The 25,023-nt window shown below is 42.4% G+C and overlaps 7 protein-coding genes and 1 non-coding gene across 8 annotated transcripts; 4 read left to right on the top strand and 4 right to left on the bottom strand.

Moving 5' to 3' along the window:
• Positions 1-512: 512 nt before the first annotated feature.
• Positions 513-3,177, top strand: IL334_007200 (uncharacterized protein; the record flags this gene model as incomplete). Its single annotated transcript, XM_062938893.1, has 8 exons — positions 513-943; positions 1,081-1,245; positions 1,403-1,543; positions 1,638-1,852; positions 1,955-2,133; positions 2,248-2,426; positions 2,520-2,615; positions 2,766-3,177. 8 exons carry the CDS (start codon positions 513-515, stop codon positions 3,175-3,177), a joined length of 1,818 nt encoding a protein of 605 aa, XP_062794944.1.
• A 381-nt stretch (positions 3,178-3,558) lies between these two features.
• On the top strand, positions 3,559-6,370 carry IL334_007199 (uncharacterized protein; the record flags this gene model as incomplete). Its single annotated transcript, XM_062938892.1, has 15 exons — positions 3,559-3,722; positions 3,816-3,913; positions 4,055-4,260; positions 4,331-4,375; positions 4,444-4,508; positions 4,577-4,652; positions 4,711-4,821; positions 4,888-4,925; positions 4,992-5,007; positions 5,066-5,101; positions 5,159-5,200; positions 5,263-5,589; positions 5,675-5,751; positions 5,811-5,928; positions 6,041-6,370. The coding sequence occupies 15 exons, from the start codon at positions 3,559-3,561 to the stop codon at positions 6,368-6,370; spliced, it is 1,749 nt and encodes a 582-aa protein (XP_062794943.1).
• Positions 6,371-6,506: 136 nt separating this feature from the next.
• IL334_007198 (uncharacterized protein) lies at positions 6,507-7,791 on the bottom strand (the record flags this gene model as incomplete). The annotated part of the gene is made up of 5 exons (XM_062938891.1): positions 6,507-6,793; positions 6,936-7,112; positions 7,237-7,416; positions 7,493-7,646; positions 7,744-7,791. The coding sequence occupies 5 exons, from the start codon at positions 7,789-7,791 to the stop codon at positions 6,507-6,509; spliced, it is 846 nt and encodes a 281-aa protein (XP_062794942.1).
• Positions 7,792-8,381: 590 nt separating this feature from the next.
• Positions 8,382-8,496, top strand: IL334_007197. Its single transcript, XR_009999602.1, has one exon. It is a non-coding gene; the product is annotated as a 5S ribosomal RNA (ribosomal RNA).
• Positions 8,497-8,825: 329 nt separating this feature from the next.
• Positions 8,826-10,775, bottom strand: IL334_007196 (uncharacterized protein; the record flags this gene model as incomplete). Its single annotated transcript, XM_062938890.1, has 6 exons — positions 8,826-8,999; positions 9,087-9,389; positions 9,494-9,707; positions 9,776-10,180; positions 10,245-10,510; positions 10,593-10,775. The coding sequence occupies 6 exons, from the start codon at positions 10,773-10,775 to the stop codon at positions 8,826-8,828; spliced, it is 1,545 nt and encodes a 514-aa protein (XP_062794941.1).
• Positions 10,776-11,879: 1,104 nt separating this feature from the next.
• On the bottom strand, positions 11,880-13,016 carry IL334_007195 (uncharacterized protein; the record flags this gene model as incomplete). Its single annotated transcript, XM_062938889.1, has 4 exons — positions 11,880-12,118; positions 12,213-12,429; positions 12,497-12,792; positions 12,869-13,016. 4 exons carry the CDS (start codon positions 13,014-13,016, stop codon positions 11,880-11,882), a joined length of 900 nt encoding a protein of 299 aa, XP_062794940.1.
• Positions 13,017-15,631: 2,615 nt separating this feature from the next.
• On the bottom strand, positions 15,632-23,198 carry IL334_007194 (uncharacterized protein; the record flags this gene model as incomplete). Its single annotated transcript, XM_062938888.1, has 26 exons — positions 15,632-15,973; positions 16,045-16,076; positions 16,150-16,396; positions 16,465-16,722; positions 16,799-16,924; positions 16,989-17,162; positions 17,226-17,329; positions 17,399-17,576; positions 17,653-17,859; positions 17,920-18,089; positions 18,155-18,300; positions 18,369-18,518; positions 18,567-18,785; positions 18,843-19,042; positions 19,092-19,270; positions 19,343-19,462; positions 19,517-19,793; positions 19,852-20,109; positions 20,164-20,391; positions 20,449-21,147; positions 21,197-21,451; positions 21,506-21,656; positions 21,709-21,857; positions 21,914-22,548; positions 22,607-22,955; positions 23,016-23,198. The coding sequence occupies 26 exons, from the start codon at positions 23,196-23,198 to the stop codon at positions 15,632-15,634; spliced, it is 6,036 nt and encodes a 2,011-aa protein (XP_062794939.1).
• A 403-nt stretch (positions 23,199-23,601) lies between these two features.
• IL334_007193 (uncharacterized protein) lies at positions 23,602-24,847 on the top strand (the record flags this gene model as incomplete). Its single annotated transcript, XM_062938887.1, has 4 exons — positions 23,602-23,853; positions 23,953-24,030; positions 24,106-24,209; positions 24,337-24,847. The coding sequence occupies 4 exons, from the start codon at positions 23,602-23,604 to the stop codon at positions 24,845-24,847; spliced, it is 945 nt and encodes a 314-aa protein (XP_062794938.1).
• Between the last annotated feature and the right edge of the window lie 176 nt (positions 24,848-25,023).

Genomic DNA, 25,023 nt, shown 5'->3' with positions numbered 1-25,023 from the left:
TCCTATGCATCGTGTCATTCTTGTATATGCTCTACTTGTTGTCCCTCTTGTGCACATGGCGGGACTGAAGTCTGTATATAGAGTGGTGAACAAGCATATCAAGCTAAAACCCCAAACCCATACCAATCCTCACGATCGCACTGACCATGAATACCTGATTGCACTGAGTCTAGATAGAAGATGGTCTCTTGATATTCCGCCTTTCACGGACAGATACATCTAGACAGCGAAGTTCATATTAGAAGGAAAGAAGTGGAATTCTAACCATATCAACGATCAATGGATTGCGAAATCAAGATGCTTCATCGATCCTTTAAACCACAACGACTTTGTCTTCCATCCCAGTCCGGACGAGCTCCAGTCTTCCGATTGGCTTTCCTAAGATGAGCAGTGAGCTTCTGGTATAACGCTCTTATTCTACTTATCACTACCATCACGTACTCCCACTCGATAGCTTCCACTTTGCATCTCCACATTATACAGTATACTGTAATTTCTAGCAAACTTTCAGCATGGCAGACCCTTATCAAACAAATTCTCATAAGCAAACTTTGTCTCTACATGAACGACCATCTTCTGTAATCGTAAACTCAATAGAAGCTGCAGAAGACCAGAATGTCAAGCAGGACCACCGACCCGATACAACAGCCGCTATCCCAAGAACAAATGCAAAACAACTTCAATCTGAGAATGAGACATCTAGGATGAACGAAAATCCTGTTTCACCCTCTTCTCCAAGTCAGACCCTAATCCCAATTCCAACCTCTACATTAACTATTACACAACAAATCATAATCACTTTTACACTCACGTCAACATGTATCTTGACGTCGAGTGCAGCTCAAATGTTGAATATCGCATTACCTCTAATCAAGACTGAATTACATATGGAAGAATCTGATTTACAATGGGTTTTATCTTCTTATAACCTTTCTATTGGATGGTACGTGACTCCCCATCATTTGTTTTATCGTTCTTCAATCTGTTACCGACTTTGCGCACCAATGCCCTATACGCTTGAATGGGAAGGTTTACGTATAGCAGAATACTGACGAACTATGTGTAATAATCATACACCAGTCTGCTTCTATTTTGTGGCAGGATAGCCGATATATACGGTAAAAAGAAGGTCCTGCTTGTTGGATTGACAGTGCTCACTGTCTTCTTTATCATTGGAGGATTCATGCAAAATGGCTCGGGTTTGATTGTCACTAGAGCTTTAACAGGTTGCGGTGCCGCCATGACGTGAGTTGGTCATTATTGTCCAGCCCATACGTCTATCTTCCCAAGATTTTAGCTTTTTGTAAAGACCAGAACGAGACGATCTTCACATTGTTTCTACCGTGTTCGAGGTGTAGAGATTTAGTACTGACTGATGAATCGTTGAATACTGTACAAATAGTATACCCAGTTCAACTGGTATTATAGCCGAGTTGTTCAGTGGTAAAGCGAGATCAAGAGTTTTCGCCTGTTTCTCAGCTGGATTTTCCATTGGAGGTATTTTAGGTTTACTCATAGGTGCTTTATTCGTTTCTTACGTTCGGTGAGTTGAAACTCATGTGACCTGCAACTAATAGAACTGTTCGATATACAAGAGTGATACAAAAAAATGCTGATCACAAGGAACTCATTTTCAGTTACACATGGCGATCATGCTTCTTCTTTGCTGCGGGACTTGGTTTGCTGGGAGTTGTCTTGGTGTTGTTTACTGTTCCAAAGGATATCCCAACTATCGACGATGAGAATAAAAGTGTGGATTGGTTAGGTGCTGCATTGATTACGATTGGTTTGGTATGCTTTTTATTCGCTATAAGTGATGCTCAAGCTGCTCCTCAAGGGTGGAAAACCGGTTGTGAGTGATCTTCATCCTACAGTGTATCCTAATGTGGACTCGTTACTTGACCCGACGCTGATTTCCATCTTCTGTTGGTTGGTGTGGAATCTCTTTCGAAAGATATCATCGCTCTTCTTATTGTGGGAATAAGTATGATAATCAGTTTCTTCTTTTGGGAACATTATATAGCGTCAGTTCTTAAGAAACCACCTTTGATGAGATTGGCTTTGTGGACACGAGCGAATGGTAGATTGGCGATTTTATTTATTACTGGATTTTTAGGCCAGACTGGGTTCATGGTATGTTCTCGATTCGCTTCTTTCCTTCCTTCCTTTTTTCCCCCTCGACCTAGCATCGAAGATCCATGGATAGAGGAGTTGTTCGTTGCTGATCGGAAAACATGGATGATTTAGGCATGCCTTTATAATGCCACCTTACTATTTCAAGAAGTCCAAAAAACAGGTTCAGTAGGAGCAATGTTAAGGTTCTTACCTCTTGAAATATCGGGAATCATATGCACCATTGTGGTGGTGATTGTCATTCATAAAATACCGGCTTATTGGTTGATCGTTACAGGTCTGCTTGCCACTGGGTAAGTGGACATTATCCAGGTTATGATCAGACGCAAAGTAGGGCACGAAGTTAGCAGTCAGAAGTCAACTTACCAATCACAATCATTTGATAGATTTGGAAATATGTGTTTTGCACTTACGGAAGAACATACTAATTATTGGAGATTACCTTTTAATGGAATGTGGTTGATTGTTCTCGGAGTTGATTTGTGAGTCGAGTTTCAGCTTATACTTTCCTCTGTCAGAAACACCGATTTCATCGGGACAGTAACAATCTGATGCTTTGTCCTTAGTTTGATAAATCTGTTCGAGGTTTGTTCTCGAGTCACGTCCAATGCTGATCGATGTATATCCTATAGATTTTTTCCGACCGCCTTGATATATGTTGCGGCGTTGTCACTACCTGATGAGTATTCAGTGGCTAGTGGATTGTTCCAAACTGTTCTCCGAATAGGTATAACAGTAGGATTATCTTCGGCTTCGATAATCTTCAACGCCCGACGAAACCACGCTCTTCAACAAGGCAAAAGTGAAAATGAAGCTTATTTGAAAGGGCTACAAAGTTCCTTTTGGTTAAGTGCAGCTGCATGTTGGTTTGGAGCTATTTTAGCTGCTATAGTCCTAAGAGGATTAGGTGTTTTTGGAAAAGAGATAAAGGCAGATCCAGAATTTGAAGCAACGAAGGAAGGTGAAAAACCTGAACAAGGGGAACAGCTCGATGGAAACAATTTGCAGAGTGTTGGGAGAAGGGAGAAGATTGAGAAGGTTTGATAGCTGTATATATGTAATGTGCAACATACGAGTAGTCTACATACGTTCCACACGCTCGTTTACGGATTGAAATCGTCAATAATAATGATATCTATTTGAGATGCATCCTGCGTTCATTCCCTAGATTTGTGCCTGTTATGGGTAAGGGAAGATATCATGATGTCACCTTCGCCAATATGGTCTCCAGTTCTGTTGTTACTTGTAGTTAACCGAGTATCGAGCGAAGAGAGTCTTTATGTGATCGCCCCGGACCATACAAGTAGTGACAGTCATATCGTATGAATATACAAGAAGATGCGTATATCTTATTGTTCAATCAACATAGTGTCACACTCCCATCCTCGATCTCATCCTGGACAAATCCGAAAATTCACTTCGACAATGACGAAATCCAAATCATCTTTCCCAGAGTCGACGAACCCTCACCAGATCAAAGTATCCCTTCGAGGTAAAAGTATTCTGGACAATCCAAGGTTCAACAAAGGGAGTGCCTTCACTAGAGAGGAAAGAGATCATTTTGGTCTGAGAGGTAGATTACCCTTTGCGTGAGTTGCCCCGATCTGGTACGTATAATGACCTCGAGGGTTTGAGCTCTTCATATCTAGATGCTGAATTTGTCTCGGTGATTTGTTCATCAGTGTCGATACACTGGAAGAACAAGTGGATAGAGCATATAAACAATATCAAGCTAGAGAGACTGATATACTGAAAAATTCATTCTTGGCGTCTATGAAAGGTAAATTAAGCACAATACACTAAACTATTTTCATCTTCGATTTGAACCTCATCGTACACCGTTCATGCCAGCTATGGTCTAGCCTTTTCCTGCGCGAAATTCGGGTCCGCTGACTGTCTACCTTTTTCCTCCACCTCTTAGCTCAAAATTGGACATTGTACTATGCACTACTCTCTTCTCATCTGGTCGAAATGTTCCCTATAGTGTATACTCCAACAGAGGCAGATGCAATTGCGGATTACTCGCACTTGTTCAGAAGAAGTGAAGGGTTATTCCTGAGTCCACCTGATATCGATAAGATGGAAGAAGACTTCTTGGATGCTTGTGAAGGTAGAAATCTGGATCTAGTAAGCTTTACTTTCTCTCATCATTAACAAGTATGGTACCAGACTTAGCTGATCTCGTAATGAATGGCAGATTGTCGTCTCTGACGCGGAAGCCATATTGGGTATTGGTGATCAGGTATGTCGTGCTTGGACGCTCATAAGAGGATATATGATATTGATTGTGTGTAATACGAATGAATGAAGGGCTCAGGAGGAATAGGGATATCCTCAGCTAAAGCAGTGATCTATACTCTCGCTGCAGGAATCGAGTCAGTGCCAAGAATTTTCCGTAACATAAATCGTGCCGTTGATTAGCTGATTGACGAGTATATCACAGCCCAGCAAGAGCTTTAGCAGTCACTTTAGACGTAGGAACGAATAACGAAGATTTACTCAACGATCCACTATATATCGTGAGTCAACGAAGCCAGGAAGATCATTGAAGGGTTTCAGCTCACATACCACTGGTAGGGTTACAAAAATAAAAGGTTACGCGGAGAGAAATATGATGAGTTCGTGGACAAGTTCGTCGGTCTGGTTAAGAAATATCAGCCGAAAAGTTTATTACACTTTGAAGATTTCGTGAGTCGTCTGTATAGTTCCGTTCATCGTCAAGCTAGGTGCTGAGTTGTGATTCGCGAAATACAGGGAGTGTCGAATGCCCAGAAATTGCTAGCTAGATACAGGTGAGTTCACTATTGTCGTATCATGAGCACACTGATGCGAGAACTGAAAATTCGTTTTCAACCCAGAGATCAGCTTTCTATCGTAAGTCCTGTTGTCGTTTAGCACGATAGCATGAAATGATTAGCTGACATGTTGACAGTTCAACGACGACATCCAAGGCACAGGAGCCGTGACGGTGAATGATTAATCCTCGCTCCCGTCACTTGCAATGGACTGATGCTCTTCATATTAGCTCGCCGCTTTACAAGCTGCTATTGCGGTCACCAAGTCGAAAGTCAGTTCATCCAAGTCATTCTCGCATTGACTGTGTAAGCTGATGTGTACAATGAGATATAGCTTTCTGATCAGCGAACGGTTATTTACGGTTCAGGATCAGCAGGATTGGGTATAGCCCGTCAGCTTCGCGATGCGACGAAACTTGAATCAGACGGGAAAGTCGATTCGAAAGAAGCAGCTAGTAAATTCTGGTTGATGGATAAAAACGGCTTGATCAAGAATTCACTGGGGAAAGACAAAATTCGTGATGAGATTGAGGATGAATTTATTAGACAGGAAGATGATTGGGGAAAAGATGAAAATGATTTATTGGAAGTAATCAAAAAAGTTAAACCTGCAGTATTGATTGGAACTTCAACACATACAGGAGCATTCACAGAAGAAGTTGTACGTCTTTCCTCTAATGCCTTTTCTTTCCTTTCCTCATGATACGGGCAAATCGCCGAAGTCGCTGATGAATATGTGAGATCAGGTGAAAGAAATGGCGAAACACGTTGACAGACCTATCATTTTCCCATTGAGTAATCCAACTAGGAAATGTGAAGCGGAGTAAGCTCTTCTATCCCAGCATAATGTGCGGTAGTGGTTGATGAATGCGTTGATCATAGTCCCAAAGACGTGAATCAGTGGACCGATGGAAAAGCTCTCATGGCTACTGGATCACCGTTCCCTCCTGTTGAGATACCGGGACAAGAGAAGAAATACGTGGTGGCGGAGTGCAATAACGTGAGTAACGCCTATCCTGATGTACGTCGCTCGGCACAGCAGAGGTACGGCTGGAAGTGACGGTCCCGACTTGAGTCAATAACGCCAGATAGCTGATGTGATCTCATCGCAGGCTTTGATTTACCCAGGGTTAGGTTTAGGGACTATCTTATCCCGTTCCAAATCAATGACCGATTCAATGATCGTTGCAGGAGCCAAAAGGCTCTCTGAACTTGCACCTGCACTCAAAGATCCGGATGAATCACTTTTACCCGAATTTGGTGATGCCGCGCAAGTCAATTTCGAAGTCGCTTTAGCTGTCATGGCAGCAGCCAAGGACGCCGGTGTAGCACGAGAAGAAAAGATGCCTGATGACGAAGATGAAAGAAGAGATTGGGCAGAAAATAAAAGGTGGGAAGCGAATTATGCGGAATACGTCTACGATAAAGATGGGTTGAAATGATGCGATGAATAATGAATTTGAAGATAGTACATCATATTAAAGATAGAATGATATTGATATAGATACGATCGAACTTCGAAGTGATTGACTGCATTTATGATATAACCTATATGCTCGTAGTTTAGACAAAGGACGATCAACTACTCCATCTCCACATTGCCCATCCTAGACCTTCATCTTCCACTCTATCTCCATTGATATCAACTACTCCCACAAACAAGTCTTCTTTGTTTTTAACATCTTCCTGATTTAACGCGCCTAGAGCTACGAAGAGAGGGAAGAAATGTTCATCTGTAGGATGAGCTGATTTGTACAATGGTGATTCCAATAATCGTACTGTGGATGATTTAGGATCAGAAGAGGTAATCGCATTAGTCAATTCATTCAAGAATGGTCTTGTATAAGACATTTTACGTCCTGAAACTGATAGAATTGAAATCGAATACAATGTCAGTGAGATTAATCCTCGTGCTCGTTCTCAATGCAAGCCGTCGGTTTTCGCTGAGAACGAAGACCATGCCATGTACCCATCTTTGGTACAGAAAGTTGGGACATGTAGACTCACACAAATCACGTAAATTATGAACAGCTTGACCAGTAGTAACCACACTATAACCATCTTGACGAATCCTTGAAAGTGCTTGTCCAAGTTTAATAGATGATTCAGGATCTGATGAGGAAGGTAATGAAACTTGAATTATCGGAATGGTACTTGATTCTCCAAAAGCAGCTTTAAAAGGGACTAAGCAACATTGATCAGCAAATCATCTATATATATATATATATATACATATCATTTTACGCATTTCCCCTCTAATATCTCTTTAGGGGATAGTGGTGTCAAATATAGAAAAAGATCAACTCACTCCATACACCATGATCAAGACCCCTATCTCCCCTATCGAATGGAATCCCACCTTCTTTCAGAGCGGATATTACACTGTATTCCAATTCACTCGTGAAAGAGGATTTGAATTTCAGTTCGTATAGCCTTTTTGGAAAATTGTAGAAATCGTATATCAACGGATTTGATGAATCCGAATTGACTAAATAAGAGTATCAAATTACATGTTCTGCAAATACGCAGAAGCAAAAGAGAGTGTTCTGAACCACACTACTCACCTAAAACACTATCTGAACCTTTCAATCCAAGTTGGTTCTCCCAGTGAGCAGATACTACCACTATACCTTTTGGTGGATTTGAGTTGATCAAATGACCGAATTCCTGCCATGCTTTATATGGTTCCGAATGAATTTGTTCGATTGTTGGTGGACCCTGTGAATTAGCGTTTTCAAAATATGCATATCAGCTCATGGCTCGTGTTGTGATACGAAACAATAAACCATCGTAGACATCATTTGAAGACACTCACACCATGAGAAAGGAAATAAACGTCTCCCTTTTTAGTCTCATTCACCATTACGATTACGGATGACTGTCTGCTTGTGGCAAGATGATTGATGAATTCTTGATGTAATTTCGGCTTCAATTTGGTGTTATTGATCAAACGAGAAGTTGATGATCTGAGATGATTCAGTGATGATATCTTGTCTTGATGGGTAGCTATATTTACACCTAAGAAAAGAACTATGAGAGATAATAATAAAGCGATTATCGAGAATAGAAGGGAAGATCTTCTATAAACAACCATGAATTACTGCTTTTATAGAATTTCGTCTGGATACTGGATGAGATACCATGCATGCTGAAAAGCTTTGAGCATGACCTCCAATTGAGTGTCATATAAGATCACAGGACGAGCATACATGGTATAGGGATGATGACAAATGCATGAGATAATTGTTGTTATGAATCACATCTGCGAATAACAAACGATTTCCATCGGAAAATAATGATTCTCATTTGACAGAGCGGAATTTTGATGTTGGATTATAAAGACAAACATCAGATTGTGAAGACATACTTGGATACAACGTCACCCATATCCCTCTTTCTCCCAGTCTCGCTGTTGTATGATATATATCGACCTCTTGACAGTACTCTCTCATCTACGGCCATAGAACATAGAAAGCGTCGCATCCCGTCAGATCTGCGCAACTAAGCTATGTATCGCTCGGTTAGTACCATCGTGGGGGACCAGATGGGAATCCCGGGTGCTGTAGTTTTTCCTTCTTGTTTTTGTTGTCTTCCTGAAGACCTATGAGCCCATGGGAAGGGAATGATAATTATACTATTAAAGGTATGAAGAGGTGAGGAAATGAGATGAGGATGCAGTATATGCTAGTATGATACATCTGGAAGGCGAACAGGTTCTTGACATAACATTACAAGCTGAATGGATGATTGGGAATGATGATGTGTAAATAACAGAATATACAATTTCAAGACCTAAAGAATGATATGGACAGAATGCCTTTTCGATAATATGTACAGTTTCCTTCAATTCAGTTTCAACCCTCTCAAGAACAAGATTTCTCGGGAATTTACTAATCCTCATCTACTTTCTTTCCTTAGCCACGTACTGAGAACGCTTTTTCTCCTTTGTCCATGTTCACGTCCATGATCCGCCTGATCATTCGATGAGGTGTTGATCATTTCTCTAACTGACCTATTACAGAAAGGACAATTTGCCGACCCTCGAGTCAACCATTCATCGATGCATTTTGCCTTAAAACCAAATCGGAAATATTAGCTCTGTGTCCTGGTCGCAAGCAATCTTCTAATTTTGCGGACAAGGAAATTGAGTAAACTTACATGATATACATGATTGCATGATAGTTCCCTTAACCACTCTGACATCTCTTCTCTACCAATTTCAGGTGGTACGAAGTTTTCTTGACATATTGCACATGTGATTCGGTTCTCCTCTAAAAAGATTGGTGGATGAGGTAGTAATTCTTCCCTTATTGATAGATTTGGATTTTCGGGGTGTGGAGCATAACAGTTGAATTTCAAAGACGATAGCTCGACAGCTGTAAGTGGTATAGGAGGCGGAGCACGATCATGCCCTGGTGGAGGAGAAGAAGGTGAGGAAATACCGAAATTGCGTAGAATTGCCTACATCAGCCCCAGGACAGTATTAGCATCCAAGGTGACAATTGCGTGAAACCGATAATCAGGTTCGCAATGGATATGGAGATCCTCTTGAAAGGTACACTCACCACAACAAGTGTCCCGCCTATTCCTGCTACCAAGATGACAATCACAATCTGAGCCAATAAGAACCAACCTACTCCTGTAACTGTCATGACACCCCACCATAGCATTGGTGATGAACGATAGCATGATTCTTGATTTGACGGTGATGGACTGAACAAGAGGATGTTACCTAGAATAAACAGGACGAAAGATAGCAACCCTAAGAATTTCGATATCCTATGGAATCGAAGGTTAACACACTTTTTCCGCATCTTGATAGTGCAAGGTGGGTGCACGAAGCTTACTTTGGCGCTATACGATCAGTTGCCTCTCTCCAACTACTTCCCATTCCATTTTGCCCATCTTCTATAGCGTGATCAGGTCTCACCATTTGCCTTGCAGCCATCAAGCTCTCTCTATCTGTACGCTCTGCATCATCCTCGTCCCGTGCATTTCCACCTTCCGCTGAAGGAACAGACCCATCGTTCTCTCTGTGTTCCCTGACCTCCCTTACGATATGGGGGGTTAGACGGCTTTCTTTCCTTCCACCATTCTGTCTGTCGGGAGACAAAGAGGTGAAACTCGGCATGGAGGTGTAGGTCGATATGTAGATAGTTTCTGGTGTACGTGATGATTGAGTCGAAGGAGTATGGAATATCGAAGAAGAGGAGGAAGATGATGATGCCGAAGGAGTAATGTGGTTGACAGTACTGGAAGTGTTACTGTTGGAGTGATTAGTCCCGTCTCATAGATGCGACCAATGCGCTGACTTACTGTACTCGATGAGAAATCTCTGAAGAGACTGTATCTTCTTCTTCGTCGTTTGATGCTCTTTGATCTCCCCTGTGTCTTCTTCTTTCAAAGCAGATCCACATACTTACGGCCCAACAAATAGTTAATCTACCAATTTGGACTCCCATCCAAGCTTGAAAGTACTCCGGATGGGGACATGCTTGTGTTGGTTCCGATTGCTTGCGAGCCGGGTAAAGAGGAGAAGGGAGTGATGAAGATAAATTAAGTAGAGTGATGAGCACGATGACCTATGTCAGCCATCGACATGTTTAGCTAAACGTCTGGGTGAATGACAATATTGCAGAGGGAAGGAAGAGAGATAGGATGTACCTGACCTAAACCTATTCCACCTTTTAGTATAACTATACTGATCCAACTTTGTTTGAAACGTTGTATCCAATCTAAGGCTGATCGAATAGAAGCTCTTCTAGTAACCTGATCTCGATGAATTTCATTATTACCTGACAGTGAACCCGTCTGACGATGGGGAGTAGTGGACGAGTTGGAAGACATATTGGTTTGTGGTATATATTGATCGTCCGTCGGTTTTACTTGACTCTTGATCTCGTGGTCATTTGGGATTCAACTTTGTTGAATTGTCATTCGAGTTATTTGTGACGATCATCTTTCATTTCCCATTTTTTGTTTCGATTCAAAGTTCCCAAGCTGGGGTTTGGTATTCTTGTTTATGTGTATGATGATTTACGCCCCAGACTGATCGATATTTTAGGTGGCCTTGCTGAATGTGATTGATGAAGTATATTAAGTGCAATGTTCGCGCTGAATATTATTTTTCGAGACAGATTGATTCTCTGAAGTGAAATGAATCGAGATTTTACGGTAGGTCCAAGTTGTGGTCCTCCGATCTAATTGCTTCGATTGTGTGTGGTGAAGGTCTTCTCTGTTATGAAGATTCACAGTTGTAGGCATAAGACTAGGTAGTTTTACTCTATATATACGATGAAACGATGAATGAACATTGCGTTGTCCATTTCCCACGCATCATCGTTGGAATCAACTTTTCTCAAATTCATTCTCTCACAGATTCAACGATCCCTAGATCTCCCCCTCCTCACAGAGCCTTTTTTGCGCTGAGAACAGAAACAGAACAAGATTATGCTTTTTAACGTAAAAACCGCACATCTCAGGCACATCTTAGTATTCTGTCATTTGAGCTAAACGTTGAGAAACCAGCTATAACGAGCACGAGTGACAAAGCTGAAAAGGATAAAGTTGGGTAAAAGGGAAGTTTGTATAGGTACGGATAAAGAAGGTTTCTGCATGATTTGACGAAACCTTCTTCAAGTTCAAAAACGTCATTTGATCACTTACTCGTATATACCCACGGGATGGGAAAGAGGTTTCCATGGCATGTTTAGGTCATATCTGTATCCGACCTCGGAGGACGGTCCAAGCTGCTGTGCTAATCGTAATCCATGAATCGGTTCATGCAAGACGACGAATCAGATTGATATGTCTATATATAATACATCATAAGAAAGCGAACATATCAAAATGTACAACATAAAAAGACTACAACTGATTAAGATCTGCTTGTTTTTCTCTCGATAGTTTTGCTCCTGTACAACTCAAAATCCAGCTTTCTTTCCACAATTCTCACTGATACTCCCAGCCGAATCTTTTCTTCCATAATTCCTTAGTAACTTCCAATCCATCTCCTACTTTCTCATCACCAGCAGCGTCGTTATGGTTCAACAGCTTACCCAGAACCTGCACCGTATCGGATTTATATCGATCATGATGAAGTTGATGTGTATGCCAAGCTAGGTCTATGTCTAATCTCGGTACAAGGAAAAAACGTGATTGGGTCGAATGCATCAAATCCAACCACGCATCTATGAAGTAGACCTCGGTCAGTCACGTTTCCGACTAACCGCATAGATCCCCTGATATGACATTTAGAACATTAATATACAAGAGAAAGCTTACGATAGAGAACAATCGAGAATTGTAATTCCACCAGTCCTTTTTCCCAATATTGATCTTCCAACCACCTTATCCTTTTCATATTCCCAATGAATTTCGCTTGTCTTTCAATGGCCATTCCGACGTCTGCGGGTGACCATGCTGTTTCTTCCAAAGACGCTGCCTCGTCTTCACTTATGGACTGGAAGACCGGTAATGTGTTCTGACGAATAGCATTTGCCTGTACAGGATATTCTCTTGAATCAGTTGCGCTCCGATTATCGATTGTAGTGATCAGTCAAACATACGATTTCACCCAAAGGGATATCTATCCCTTTCAGAGCTCTAAATGAGCCACTGATATCTTTTTCGTATGTTGTCGGATTGAGCAGATGTGTGTGCCAAGCCATCAGCACTTCCAAGCTAGGTAACTCATCTTGTCCCAACACTGCATTAGATTTTCGGGTTGGAAGTATACGTTGAGCCCAGAAAGCATAACCCTTGGCTGATTCAAAGCAAAATACGGTGAAAGCACCGTCGTCCGATGTGGGAAGGGAATCACGTAAAGACGATAACGCAGATAAGAACGTAAGATGGTCTTTTACTATGTCAAGCGATCAGTCAGTCTCTCAGCTCCGTCATTTGACGAAGAAAGGGGGAATACCGAATGACAAACTCACCTTCCTGTAAGCTCACAAAAGGTTCGACATCATGTTCGCCAATCTTGATAGATCTAGGAAGTCCAGTCGACGGATCATATTTCTCAAGTGGGATGTCAAGAACAGACGATTTGACCTGCCTTCTTCGAAATAGGTTGAGGGACACCATAATATTCGTAAAGTTGCGATTTTAATGGTGATACTGAAGAAAGTGATGATAGTGTGGAAAACGACATGTCATGGCACGCAGATACATATAACCTTTATTTCTAGGGAGAGACACCACTCATTCATGCACGTTCGTTGTTGTACATGATCGGCTGGATTGGGTGAAAGATGCAATAAGGCTGTGCCCCGTTGATGTCGGTCTCAAGGCCAAGAATGAAATGGTGGCATTGGTAATTGGAATCCACTCTCTGGCAATTTGACATAACCGGTAGCAAAATCACGTTATCTTGATTGTAGCACACTACGGATACGGCCGTACTAGTAGTGTGGTTGTGCCTCGGTGAAAGTCGACGAAATTGGTAGGGTGACGTTTCTTCAACGAAAGAATGGAACATCTAATAGCCAGCAGCTGCTGATTTATAGAGACAAAAGAGGAAGAAGGATTTTAGCCAGTGAGTCTGTAAGTACCTTGCCATTCATTATCAATAAACTTGTGTAGTGATGGAAAATTGCACTTTGTGTGCACATTTGTACTGGATAAATAGGAAGGATCTCGTTATGTTCTACATGTTTGATCGTTGATCTTCACGAGCGATACAACGGGCATGATGGGTTCGTACTCGGTCAGTGCATCGGAGAACATTGCTACCTGCTACGAACGAGATGAAAGGAGATCAAAAATTCTGTGTCCGTGGATGTTTTTGACCAAGAGACGTCATTGCGAGCAGCAGAAACGTTCCTCTTTTCATAAGGTAGATAGTTTCTCCTCATGTATTCAGATCACTCTCACTTCCCTCGATGGGCCAAGAGGAGATAGGAAGCAATTCATGTTGCTGACTACACCCTGACGTGGGCTTTGCTTACTCGTACTCAAGTCATATACTCTCCCTTTGTATGAGAGGATGTCTTCTCTTCAAATGGAAGGATAGCTTGACACTCGTCATGTCGCCTTATGTTCAAACAAGGGGAAGTTTCGGGGTGAAGATCGGTCTTGGAAATGGTTTGAGCATTTCTGCTATTACACCCAGGGATCATATCATATATACAAGAAGCTTTTCATGTCCCGTAGCAAACGTAACTCCCTCGGTATCAACTACACATCATCGCATACTCTGCTCATTCGCTACTCGTACTGAACTAATTCAGAGAATTTAGATAGACAATCACGACTTGCAACCTTCCGTCCATCAGCGTGACCACGACTCGCACTTCTGGCTCCGCCACTGACAGGACCCGAAGGGATACCATCGCATCCACCGTTTATTCTGATGTATCTCCCCTTCAGTCATTCGATGGAGACAGAGATGATCCAAATCGAACCTCAAGTCCGGTTTCGCCAATGACTAACGAAAACCACAGTCAAGCTGGCCTCATGAGTTATGATCGTAATGATACCGAAAGACAGGCAGACACCGACAATAACTCAAGAACAGTCGGTCTTGTGAATCAATTGACTGCATGCTTTCCGACGATCGGTAGAAAACCGCAACCTGACACGAATAATTCGGTGGCTCTCACTATTACGGGCAGAGACGCCAATATCAATGCGTCGTCATTGATTACTGTTCAACCATATTCAGGAATATCGAACACGGATGGTCAAAGCGGAGCTGACGAAGAAGGAACCGTAGGATGTGAGACGACAGTCGGCAAAGTTGCAGGTGGTTTGTGTGTCCCTGTTGCCGTTGTAGGTGCATGCGTTGTTGTGACTAACTGCTGTGATTGGTGAGAGGCATATAGAATAAGGACCAGGTCGGCTGTCACCATAATCTTGGTAAATCAAATTTTGTCATTATGCCTTACTCATATTCCCTTTTACCCCTCTGCCCTTTCAGTCTAGTCAAGCTCAGTTCATCTTATTTCATTTCAATCTATTCCAATATCAATCTGCCGTACTAGTGGAATTATGTAAAAACTTTATTGAGCAGCCGCATGCAGGGTTTACTTTGAATATATCCATAATCACATCGATCTTCACATTTTCCCGCAAACTCGACGGAGATACTTCCACAGCCAAGGGTCAGAACAGTAGCATCACATATGGGAGCCGCGAATACTCCAAATTGCGATACGATCACTGGTCACATCACTAATCGTACACCTGTCGAAAACTCGCAACGATATTCGGTTATGAGCTATCTTTCAATTAACATATCATCCGTAGACGAGATCTCCAAGACTAGGATCGACAGAAAGACAAGGTGCGATGTAGCTCGTGTGGTGATAGGTACTGTACTTTCCTGCCAGTCTGGTACGAGTGAGGTAAAAGATGAATTGTGAGATGACAGTGAGATCGATCATCTAGGATCAGCACTTGTATCACCATTTTTCATGTCACACGACGTCTAGTACCCATGGTTCGTCTGGTGAAGGTAAGAAACGCTTCGTTGAGAGAAACACAAACTCGAACACGTAGCGTTGTTTATGTAAAGACTGCAAAAGCATACATTCGTTTATGTAAAATTGTACAACACTGTCTATCTCAACTTCCACGAGTCATCAATATCGAGACTAGTAAGGAATTCCACTAAATTTTCGATCCGTTAGCACTATATCCTCGCTCGGTTGGTATTTGTGTGATTAATAAAAAGTTGGGATTAGCGAAGGATATAATGCTTACTTTTGTATTTTCTGGAAACCATCATAAACGTTACTTCTGACGTTTTCTCTCGCATTTTCAACGATACCCATCATATATTCCGCCGCGTGTCTTTCACCCAATTGAAGTTGGAAACGATTTTTCAATCTCATGATCGTTCCTTCACCTTTGAACGAAGGTAAAGCAGTTCCAAGCATCAAGTGCACAGCATCAACTAATTGATCGGCATGTGGTCGGATAGCCAAGAATGCTTTGACTGTCAACTCAGTAAACATCTTATATCCTTGAGAATCCCTTCCTCCCATTAATGCTACCATCTCGTGATTCAGCTTGAATGACGAAGGTTCGAATTTGATTCCCTGTTGAGGATAATCATCAGCTTTCATATGCTACAAATATGTCTGATACATCCTAGTGTGCAGCAACTCACTCCTGGTCCAATATCGAATAAGAAGCCGAAATCTGTAGATAGATCCGAAAACATCGTCAGCAAACAGCCCAAATAACGCGGTACGGCCGCGTTTCGAAAACTCACCAATATGAACAATATGTCCATCTCCATCAATCATGATATTACCATTATGTCTATCTTTGATTTGCAAGATATAACAAGCAACAGAATAAGCGGCCATAGATTGGATGAAATTGAGTCTAGCTTTTTGGAATGTAACAGTATCTACGCCTCCATACTTGTCGACAAAGTATGAGAAAAGGTCATTGATTTTGGCTCTACCCATTTCATCCCGTGAAGTAGCATTGGGAACCACATCGATGACGCCGCACTGAGATGAGATGAAAGATCAGTCATCATTTCTGGTATTCGTCGCAGAAATTAGAATGCAGGACTCACTCCAGGGGCGGTAGCAGTAACTCTATATGGGAAAAGATATAAAGTCAATCCAATACTACTGAAAACATTCTTGAACATTGCGATTATCTGTAAAGCCAAAACATCCTGTCTGCAATCATCACCAACTTTGAAAATGGCGGATTGCCAAACATCATATTTTGTTTTGACCAATTTCGCTTCATCTGAGATTTCGACATTCGAATCTGACGGCAGGTCCAACCGTTCCTTTTGGACTCTGAAGGTTGCCATGAACGGTGCCTGCAATGAATGGCATCAGCTTGATGTGTCTAAATTCAAGAGCACACGAGAAGCGAGATGGGGGAGGCATGCCTACCTTAGCGTGACTTTGTAACGGTCTACCGGATTTCCGGTCTAGATCGATCACTACACCATCAGGATTACTTGGCAGATAAACTCCAATCGAAAGATTGATTAAAGCCATTTCCTCATCAATTTTGGCCTGTCGAAATACACCTAGTAAGTATTGCACACATACCGAACTTGGGAAAGCAAGAGTAACGTACCTTTTTCTCAGGTTTGGTTTTCTTGATGTAAGGCTTCAATTTTCCTGAGATCGATGTGACCGCATCGAAGAATGTGAATTCAAGATCATAGAACGCTTTGGCTTTCCCCGAAAGTCCAGCTACGATCATATCTATCATTCGATCCAAGAGAGGTTTCATAGGATCCGCAAGAGACTAAACCCACATCATTGTCAGCTTGCTGTGTAGGAGGGTATCGGTCATCCAGCTGGCGCTCACAGCTTCATCATCTCTGAATGTATTCGCTTTCATATTCCATATAATCTGATGACAGAAGAGTTGGGATATCTTCGAAGTCTCAAAGATGAATCTTTCAACATAACCTACAGGATGAGATGGCATTAGCGACATGATCCGCCATGACTTCGATACAATACACATCATCAACTCACCTAAAGCGTCCGCTCTCAGAGCTTGTACAACTTGCGGTACGAAGAAGAAGGTCAGTTCGACTGGATGTTGTTCAAGTACTCTCATGGCATATTGAAGGATCAATGGATGATTTCCGTAACGAGGTTGGAAATACACAATAGCCGTCACGGGAGGTACAGCCGCCCAAACAGGTAGCCACTTGAGTTCGATGATGTCAGTACTTGAATCACGCGGTCTACCCAATAGCATGCGATTTCATGTCTCAAGGACTCACTTTCAACGCCGGTCTAGCATTATTCTCCAACCTATCCCCAAGCAAGAAGTGTAGAGCTTCTGGAACATCGATGACTCTTTTCGGATCCGACTTGACCAATCTGCTAATTTCACTTTGCACAGGAGGATTCTTGAATCTTTCGCCCATGTGAACAGCCATGGCAGGGTTGAACTTCCAGGCTCTGCCGACCAGACGAGGCCATTCATCCTGATAAAGGTAACGTCATCAGCTGTTCTCATGTACTTCCAGTGGCATAATCAAACTCACAATTGTCACAGCTCGTTCAAGAATCCCAACAGGTGGCGCGTTTGGTCTTCCAGCTTCTCCAAGTGGATTAGACCATACACTGAGTCTTGAAACTTCATTCTCGACCAACAGTTGAAGTAGTTGTACGCGATCACGATGTTGTCCTTCGTATTCGCGCATAGACGCTGAGCCTGACAGTGCACCACATATCGGGTCAACAACGTAAATGGGTGATAGAATGCTAAACTTGACTTACCTCGAATCAGGAAAGCAGGATTCCTATCACTTAATGAAGAAGTCGAGTGATCACCTCGGATTTTATCTTCTTGTATGACAGCTAAAAGATCTTGAAGGAGTTTGATTTCTGCTCCCACTTGAATTCGATCGCTTCCGAACGACCATCTGTTGGGGTGATTCATCAGTCTCGTATAGTAATGCGACTCGAGCGAGAAAGGTACGGCAGCACGCACTGAGGTCTGAAAGCGAACCACGAGAAAGCCGCTTGGAACAGTCTATCTCTGAAGCGCAATTCGAGGAGAGCTTCCATTCTACTACTAGCAAGCATTTGGAATCCGAAGAGTAATAAGGAGAATCTCACTTCTCTCGCCAATGGATGTGTACTGAAACGCATGTTAACTTAGGACCCGATAACCAGTCATTGAACTCACCTCATTAGCTTATGTGCTTTGAGACTTCTCATCATCAATCGAATCAAGCTGACCATGATACCTCTTTCACGGTATTTAATCGCTTGGAATTGACTTGATAAGACTTGTATCAACAGCAAATGGGGTCGGAGAAGTTTGCGAGCTTTTGCTAACTCGAGATCAAGGATTTTCTTGTCTGATGGAGAGTACTCGACTGGCTGTTCGAAAGGGTCTCGATAGCTAGAAGCCATGATCAGAAAAAAACAGTTTCCTTCACAAGCTACAGGGGAAACTCACTTCATGGAGGTTGAAAACAAACCCTTTCTCTGTCTGATAGTATGCAACCATCCAGCGGTGATAGCGCCTATAATGGGTACTTCCGCTTCAGGCCTTTGACGCAATAGCCAAGTCCAGGCGTCCACACCTGCAGCTATGGCGAGAGGAGTGAAGGCAGTCATCGGAAGTTCCACAAGATAATGCAAGATATCTCTGTCCATCTAACTCGCAGCATCAGCAATCATTATCGGCAAGAATGGTGAGACTGACTTGTGGAGAAGCAACTAAGACTGAAACAGCTCTCAGAAGGATTCTTCTGATCTCAGGTACAGTGAACGGTTTCGTCTTAGTTCGGATGTTGACAGTAGCTTGAGCCATTTGAGTTTTGAAAGCTTGTAATTCAGCGGCGGATGACTCTGCAGGTGAACCTCCTTGCAGGTTATTCAAACCTGTAAATTTATATATATATAAGAATTTGGACCTCATTTGACCAGACCGCAGAATTCGTAAAGCTGACTTACCTTGAGTCAAGATCAATCTAGCTCCACTGATCTCCCCATTGAAGTAGTTCTTGGCTGCGAATTGACTAGCAACCAAATTGGAGCTATCCGATGGCCAACCTCCGATATTGGGCATGATAGCTATTTAATCTAAACATCAGAATCTCTCCCTCTATGCTGTGATAAAGTACTTACTCTCTTGTCTGTCGAGTCTGGAGATTGCTTTCGAGAAATGTAAAGCCAATCCAGCTCCCATTTCAACGCTATCAATCAAAAGCACGTCTCTTGACTCGTTCAAATATGTTTGTAACGTTGATTGCACTTCGATCGGTGCGCGAGAAATAGCCACGGTGAGCCAATGCCTCGTAACCGTATGAAGTTGGGTTGTAATTTCGTTTCGTACCGCATAGTCATCCGTCAAGTGAAGAGTGAGATCCATCTTGTCTGAAGTAAATTCGTACACAGGTGAATACTGTTAAGATTATAAGCTGGTATTCTCAAAGCAAGTGCATAATACAGAAAGATCTTACCTCATCAGTATATTGCAGCTCGCAACTTCTCCTCATCAAAGTTAGAATCTCCAATAAAGTGAAGACCACCTTTCTATCACATAATAGGGCTGAGAAAGTCTCGAGTAATTGTCTGGCGTAATTTAGGGCTGTCTCTCGGACTTTCCTCATTCGGTGTGTACATCCAACGAGGATCTTACACACTTCGTCTGCAACGATGGGCGGAAGAGAATGAGTGATAACCTCTTGATAGACCTTTTTCATGAATACAGACGAAATCTATGGATACGTTGTGTCAGCTCATGTCCGTATACAACTATGTGTTTAATTCACCTTTTGAGCAACAGCATCCAAACAACCAATCAAGGAGCTTTCGTTAATTGATTCATTGCAAAAATACTGTAATAATACCGATGGTTTATATCGGATCGTCCTTGCTTCCTCGAGATCATATATGGCCATCAGAAGTGTCGTCTGAGGAGTGGTCATATTCCGAATGTCGTATGAATGCTTTTGATGAGGCAGATATTGAGAAAGAGCATTGCGTTGTTGTTGTTGAATCTTTCATTATGGTTTGTTAGCTGAGGATCCCTGAACAGGAGTTGCTCATCAGCTCACCGATGCAGCATAATCTTTCCTTAGAATTGAATTATAGGCCAGATCACTAGCTACAAAGTCGTTTGAACCTTCCAGTATTAAAGCAGGCGTCTTTTCAGCGATCGTCCTGAGAGCATTCGTTTCGTGTTCCGATAATCGCTTTTGACCCGCTGGTCCACTAAGACCAAAGACCACACAGAGAAACCACAAATTCCTGAAATGAGCTACTAGTTCTGGGCTAGCGGATTTATCGGGATGGTAAGATGAATGAGAAAGTATGGTTGCTATAGGAATAAGAAGAGCGCCAAGCCAAGCTTTCATGTCTCCAACTCTTGTTTCGCCCTCTTGTCTCAATTGAGCGACTGCATGTTTATCACTGGAATCGTATCCATGAGATGCCATAGCTACCATTTGCGTTTGAGTACCTTTATCGGCAAAAACAGTGAGGAGCTCGACGAGGTAGCCATCAGCACAATCGAGTCTGTTACCAAGACCCTTTGCGAGTGTTGTTTGAGCAGCTAATACAGCGTTGGAAGATTTGCGAGGGTCTTCAGGGTGTGACGACCTTGATATCTGGGAGAAAGCACGGTAGACTTCAATAAGATCGCCATTGGAAGCTGCGAGTGCTAAAGGTACAAGACTAGTTACTATAGTTGACTCGGTGGCAAGGTCCACACCTCGAAGTCTTTGGATAAGCATGGATATACTGAGATGGATTATCTATTTTTATCGTCAGCGCATTTTAAGAAATGAAATATGATGAGCTTACATCTTCTTTACCAATTTCTAATGCCAGCCGAGAGACTACTTCTACGGCAGTTACAGCTACCAATTTTCTCTGTTCTTCTGTAGGTCGTACACCGGTTGCATTCGTTCTGATCGTGTAAGCATCTGTATCCCCTCTGAAATGATGGTGAACAGGGGTGGACCGAATCGACATAGCTCCGACCGATCCCGAGCTGTGAGATAGAGTGTTTAGTAAAGTATATAAAGTCGAAGAAGTGAGGTCGTCATTCGCGGACATCTACCGGATATTATCAGCTAATCATCATTTCAGGGTTCCCAGAGGACAGCTCACCTCGATGCAAATCGCTAGACATTTGGAAGCTGCCATGACGGCTGGAGGTACACGTCCGCCTGACCCTGCCATTTCACCTTCGAAAGCCGGGATAGGACTCATCAAGAGGCGACGAATGTGATGTGTCATTGCAGTCCCTATTGATCGGTCACTGCAACCTCGAATATCAGCGAAGCAAGCAGGAAAGGTTGATTATTACGCACTTTCTTACTTGGATAGAGGTGCATACAAATACAGCTTCCAACACTCTCGGATCCACGACAGAAGAATCCTCCGATAATAGTAACTTGAGCCTAGCAAGATGTGTCGAGTCAGGCTCTGCATGATGGAGCGAAAGGTTGTTCAGAAGGTACTTAAAAAAACCCGTCAGCTATATGTTGTGAAATTGACAATCCTGCAGCTGCTCACCAAGATTGATACCATCAGATCAATTTCTTCATCTTGTTCTCCTCCAATGCTTAGAAGACTACCTCTTCGTGCATATAATGATTCCTCAACAAGGGAAGATCCGCCCACAAGATCAGTCCACCATCTCAAAGCTGCTTTTCCTGCCTCTTCTACAACATTTTGACCTTCTACACTCGCTGAGAGCCGTTCGATCCCATCCACAGCTAGAGGTGTATTGATCAGTTGCGTTGATTGCTCCCTAGCAATTTGGTCTGAATCATGTTGTCGATTGTAATTATGGGAGAAGGGATGATGATATGCTCCCAATTGATAAGCGAAAGCATGTTGACTCCCATTAGGATCAGGGTAAGGAAGCAATGTAGTCGCAAGAAGTATATTGATGATTTCTGTCACTGACATGACAACTCCACTGGGTGATGTAGGATGAGGAGCGGTGAATGGTGTTGCAGGAGGAGGACGTATGTGCGGAGTCGATGTCGCAGAAGAGGAGTTTCGGAACAATTTGATTAAATTGGAAGATGACGAAACAGACAACAGCGACCTGATCAAAGAAGAGATCGTACTATTTAGGAAAGGTGGTAAGGGACACGACACGATAACCGAGTGTAGACATTGTAGGATTACGAGTGGGAATGCTATTATGCGTGCGCGTTAGTTGCTGATATGCAAAAAGCAGTATTGATCAGGACTTACTCATTGAAGGAGATGAGCTCATTAATTTATCGATTCTATCCACAAAATCTTCGAAGAGATTACCGATATCTTCTCTCAAGTCCGGCCGTCCCCATGCTACCCAAAGTAGTGCTTTCAGTAGTCCCTCGCAGAGTTGAGCTTGACCGTGTGATCCGAGACCTCCAGCTTCCAAGCTTCTATAGGAAGAAGAAGGACTCGCATCTCCACTTTGGGGTGGGTTTGCGTGCCTCAATAGACTAAAAAGAAGCGCATTCAGTCTCGATAGGGATTCGGCGAGGTGAGATGAAGTGAGAGGGAGCGACGACACATAATGAGCATAGGAGATAGCATGATTGATCTCGAATTCACTCTGAATCATGGCCATGAGCTATTATGCCAATAACAACGAAATCAAAGTTGTCTAGCTTACCCATTCATCTTCGTCATTAGGGATTACTTCGACAACATCACTTGAGCTGAGTGAGTTATTTGGTAGACCTTTCAGTAAAACTTCTATGGACGATTCATCCTCGGAAGTCTTGGCGTCTTGAGCGTAATTTGACGCGAGGGAAGTGAGGATGTGAAGGTGTAACGGATCGTCGAGGCTGTTCATTGATCAATAAACAGAGTCGTGACTTCCTGATCACAGTCACTTACCAGTCCATGATGTCTGTGCTCTATGTCGGGAGCGGATACAAGGTTATGCGAATGTACGCTGATGATACATAAGATAGTCTGGAAAGATAAGATTTCCAATGAGAAGCTCTTTCATTGAATGGAGTTGAGTGCGTTCGGTCTCGGCGCCAGATCATCTTTCGTCATAATTGGAAACCACGTGGCACACAAAGTTTGTCAATCAACTCTTGGACGCCATCAACAAGCCCTTTGTCAACGTCGACTCTTTCTTACGCATCGCTCATATTCACCAACAGACACCATTAGCAGAGTAGATCATATACAAATCACGACTACAACCACAGTATCAGCTTGAACGAGACATCAGAGGAGCCTTCACTATGCAAACACAACCTTTCGCTTCTTCCTCCTCATCATCCCTATCCTCTTCACATCCTTCTTTAGCTTCAGCAAATGGTAAACCAGATCGACTATACGTTGGGAATCTCTCACCAACAGTAGATGAATATAGTATCATCCAGATATTTTCAAAGTATGGCAAGATAACTAAACTGGATTTCATGTTTCATAAATCAGGTGTGTTGAAAGGTAAACCTAGAGGATTCGCTTTTATACAATTCACAAATAAAGATGTGAGTTTCTCTTAACCTTTTTGCCTACTTATCGATATAATGTCGCTATTCCACATCAAAGTTCGATATTGATAGTCCCTTTTTCAATTCGGTATATAGGATGCTTTGAAAGCGATGGTCAAGTTACACGATCGATTACTTCGAGGTAGAAAACTAGTTGTCACATATGCCAGTTCCGTAAGTTTATTGCCCCCTTACAGACGACACCGGACTATGATTCATCGCTTGATGGACATTGCTGATACCCATTAGGCACCTCCTGAAAACCTATCATTACCTACAAAAGGTCGTCGACCCAATGATCCTGCTAAAACGACTACTTTATCTTTATTGAAAAGTTCTAGAAAGCCCCAGAGGTGAGTTCAGCTTATCGACCTCCTCTCATTTAATCCACTATTCCAACTCGGCATTCAGCTATTGTAACGAGACCGTTGCCAAATCCTTTTTGGAGCATACGAAACTGATATCAGCATAACTCTACAGCGCATCAGCTCAAATCGCAGCAATGGAAGCTAAATTAGCACATATGAAAAAGATCAAACCTTTAGACGAAGATTATATACCTGGACAAGGATCTTCATCTTCCCGAAACGGTACCCCCGGTTTAGGGGAAGATTCGTTAGAAGGTTCCCCATATCCTGAAGAGAGCATGTTGGATGATATCGAATTAGGTGATGAAGAAGCTCAAAAAGCCGTGGAAGATTTACAAAGGGAAATAGATGAATTGGTTGGAGACGATCAAAAATCAGTGCAGCAGAACGACAGAGAAATGACTTCTACTTCCATGACCGCAGAGTCAAACGCGAGTGATTTGATAAAACAAGACTTAACTTCCATAGATATATTACAATCTAAGTCAATTGGACTACCGCCAAAACCAATGGACACGTCATCGGTAATCCCCCCAAAAGCGTCGAGTACTGAAGAAAGGTCAAAAAAGAGACAGGAAGCTTTCAATAAAGGTTTAGCTGGATTACCCAAGAAGCCGATTTGATTATGTTCTCCAAATGGAAAATGAATATATAATATCTATCGATATGTTTACATATTGCGTCATGTTTTCGATGGGTGATTAGCTTTTCCTTTACCTTGTAATGCATGTATGTACAGTGTCGTGCATCAATAAGAATATTTGTTACTTCGCTATCGTGCCAAAGCAAGTATCAGTCT

The sequence above is a fragment of the Kwoniella shivajii genome, chromosome 10 (genome assembly GCF_035658355.1).
Source record: "Kwoniella shivajii chromosome 10, complete sequence".
NCBI classification, from domain to species: Eukaryota; Fungi; Basidiomycota; class Tremellomycetes; order Tremellales; family Cryptococcaceae; genus Kwoniella; species Kwoniella shivajii.
Note: the sequence above shows the minus strand (reverse complement) of the source record. Positions and strands in the feature narration are given on the sequence as shown.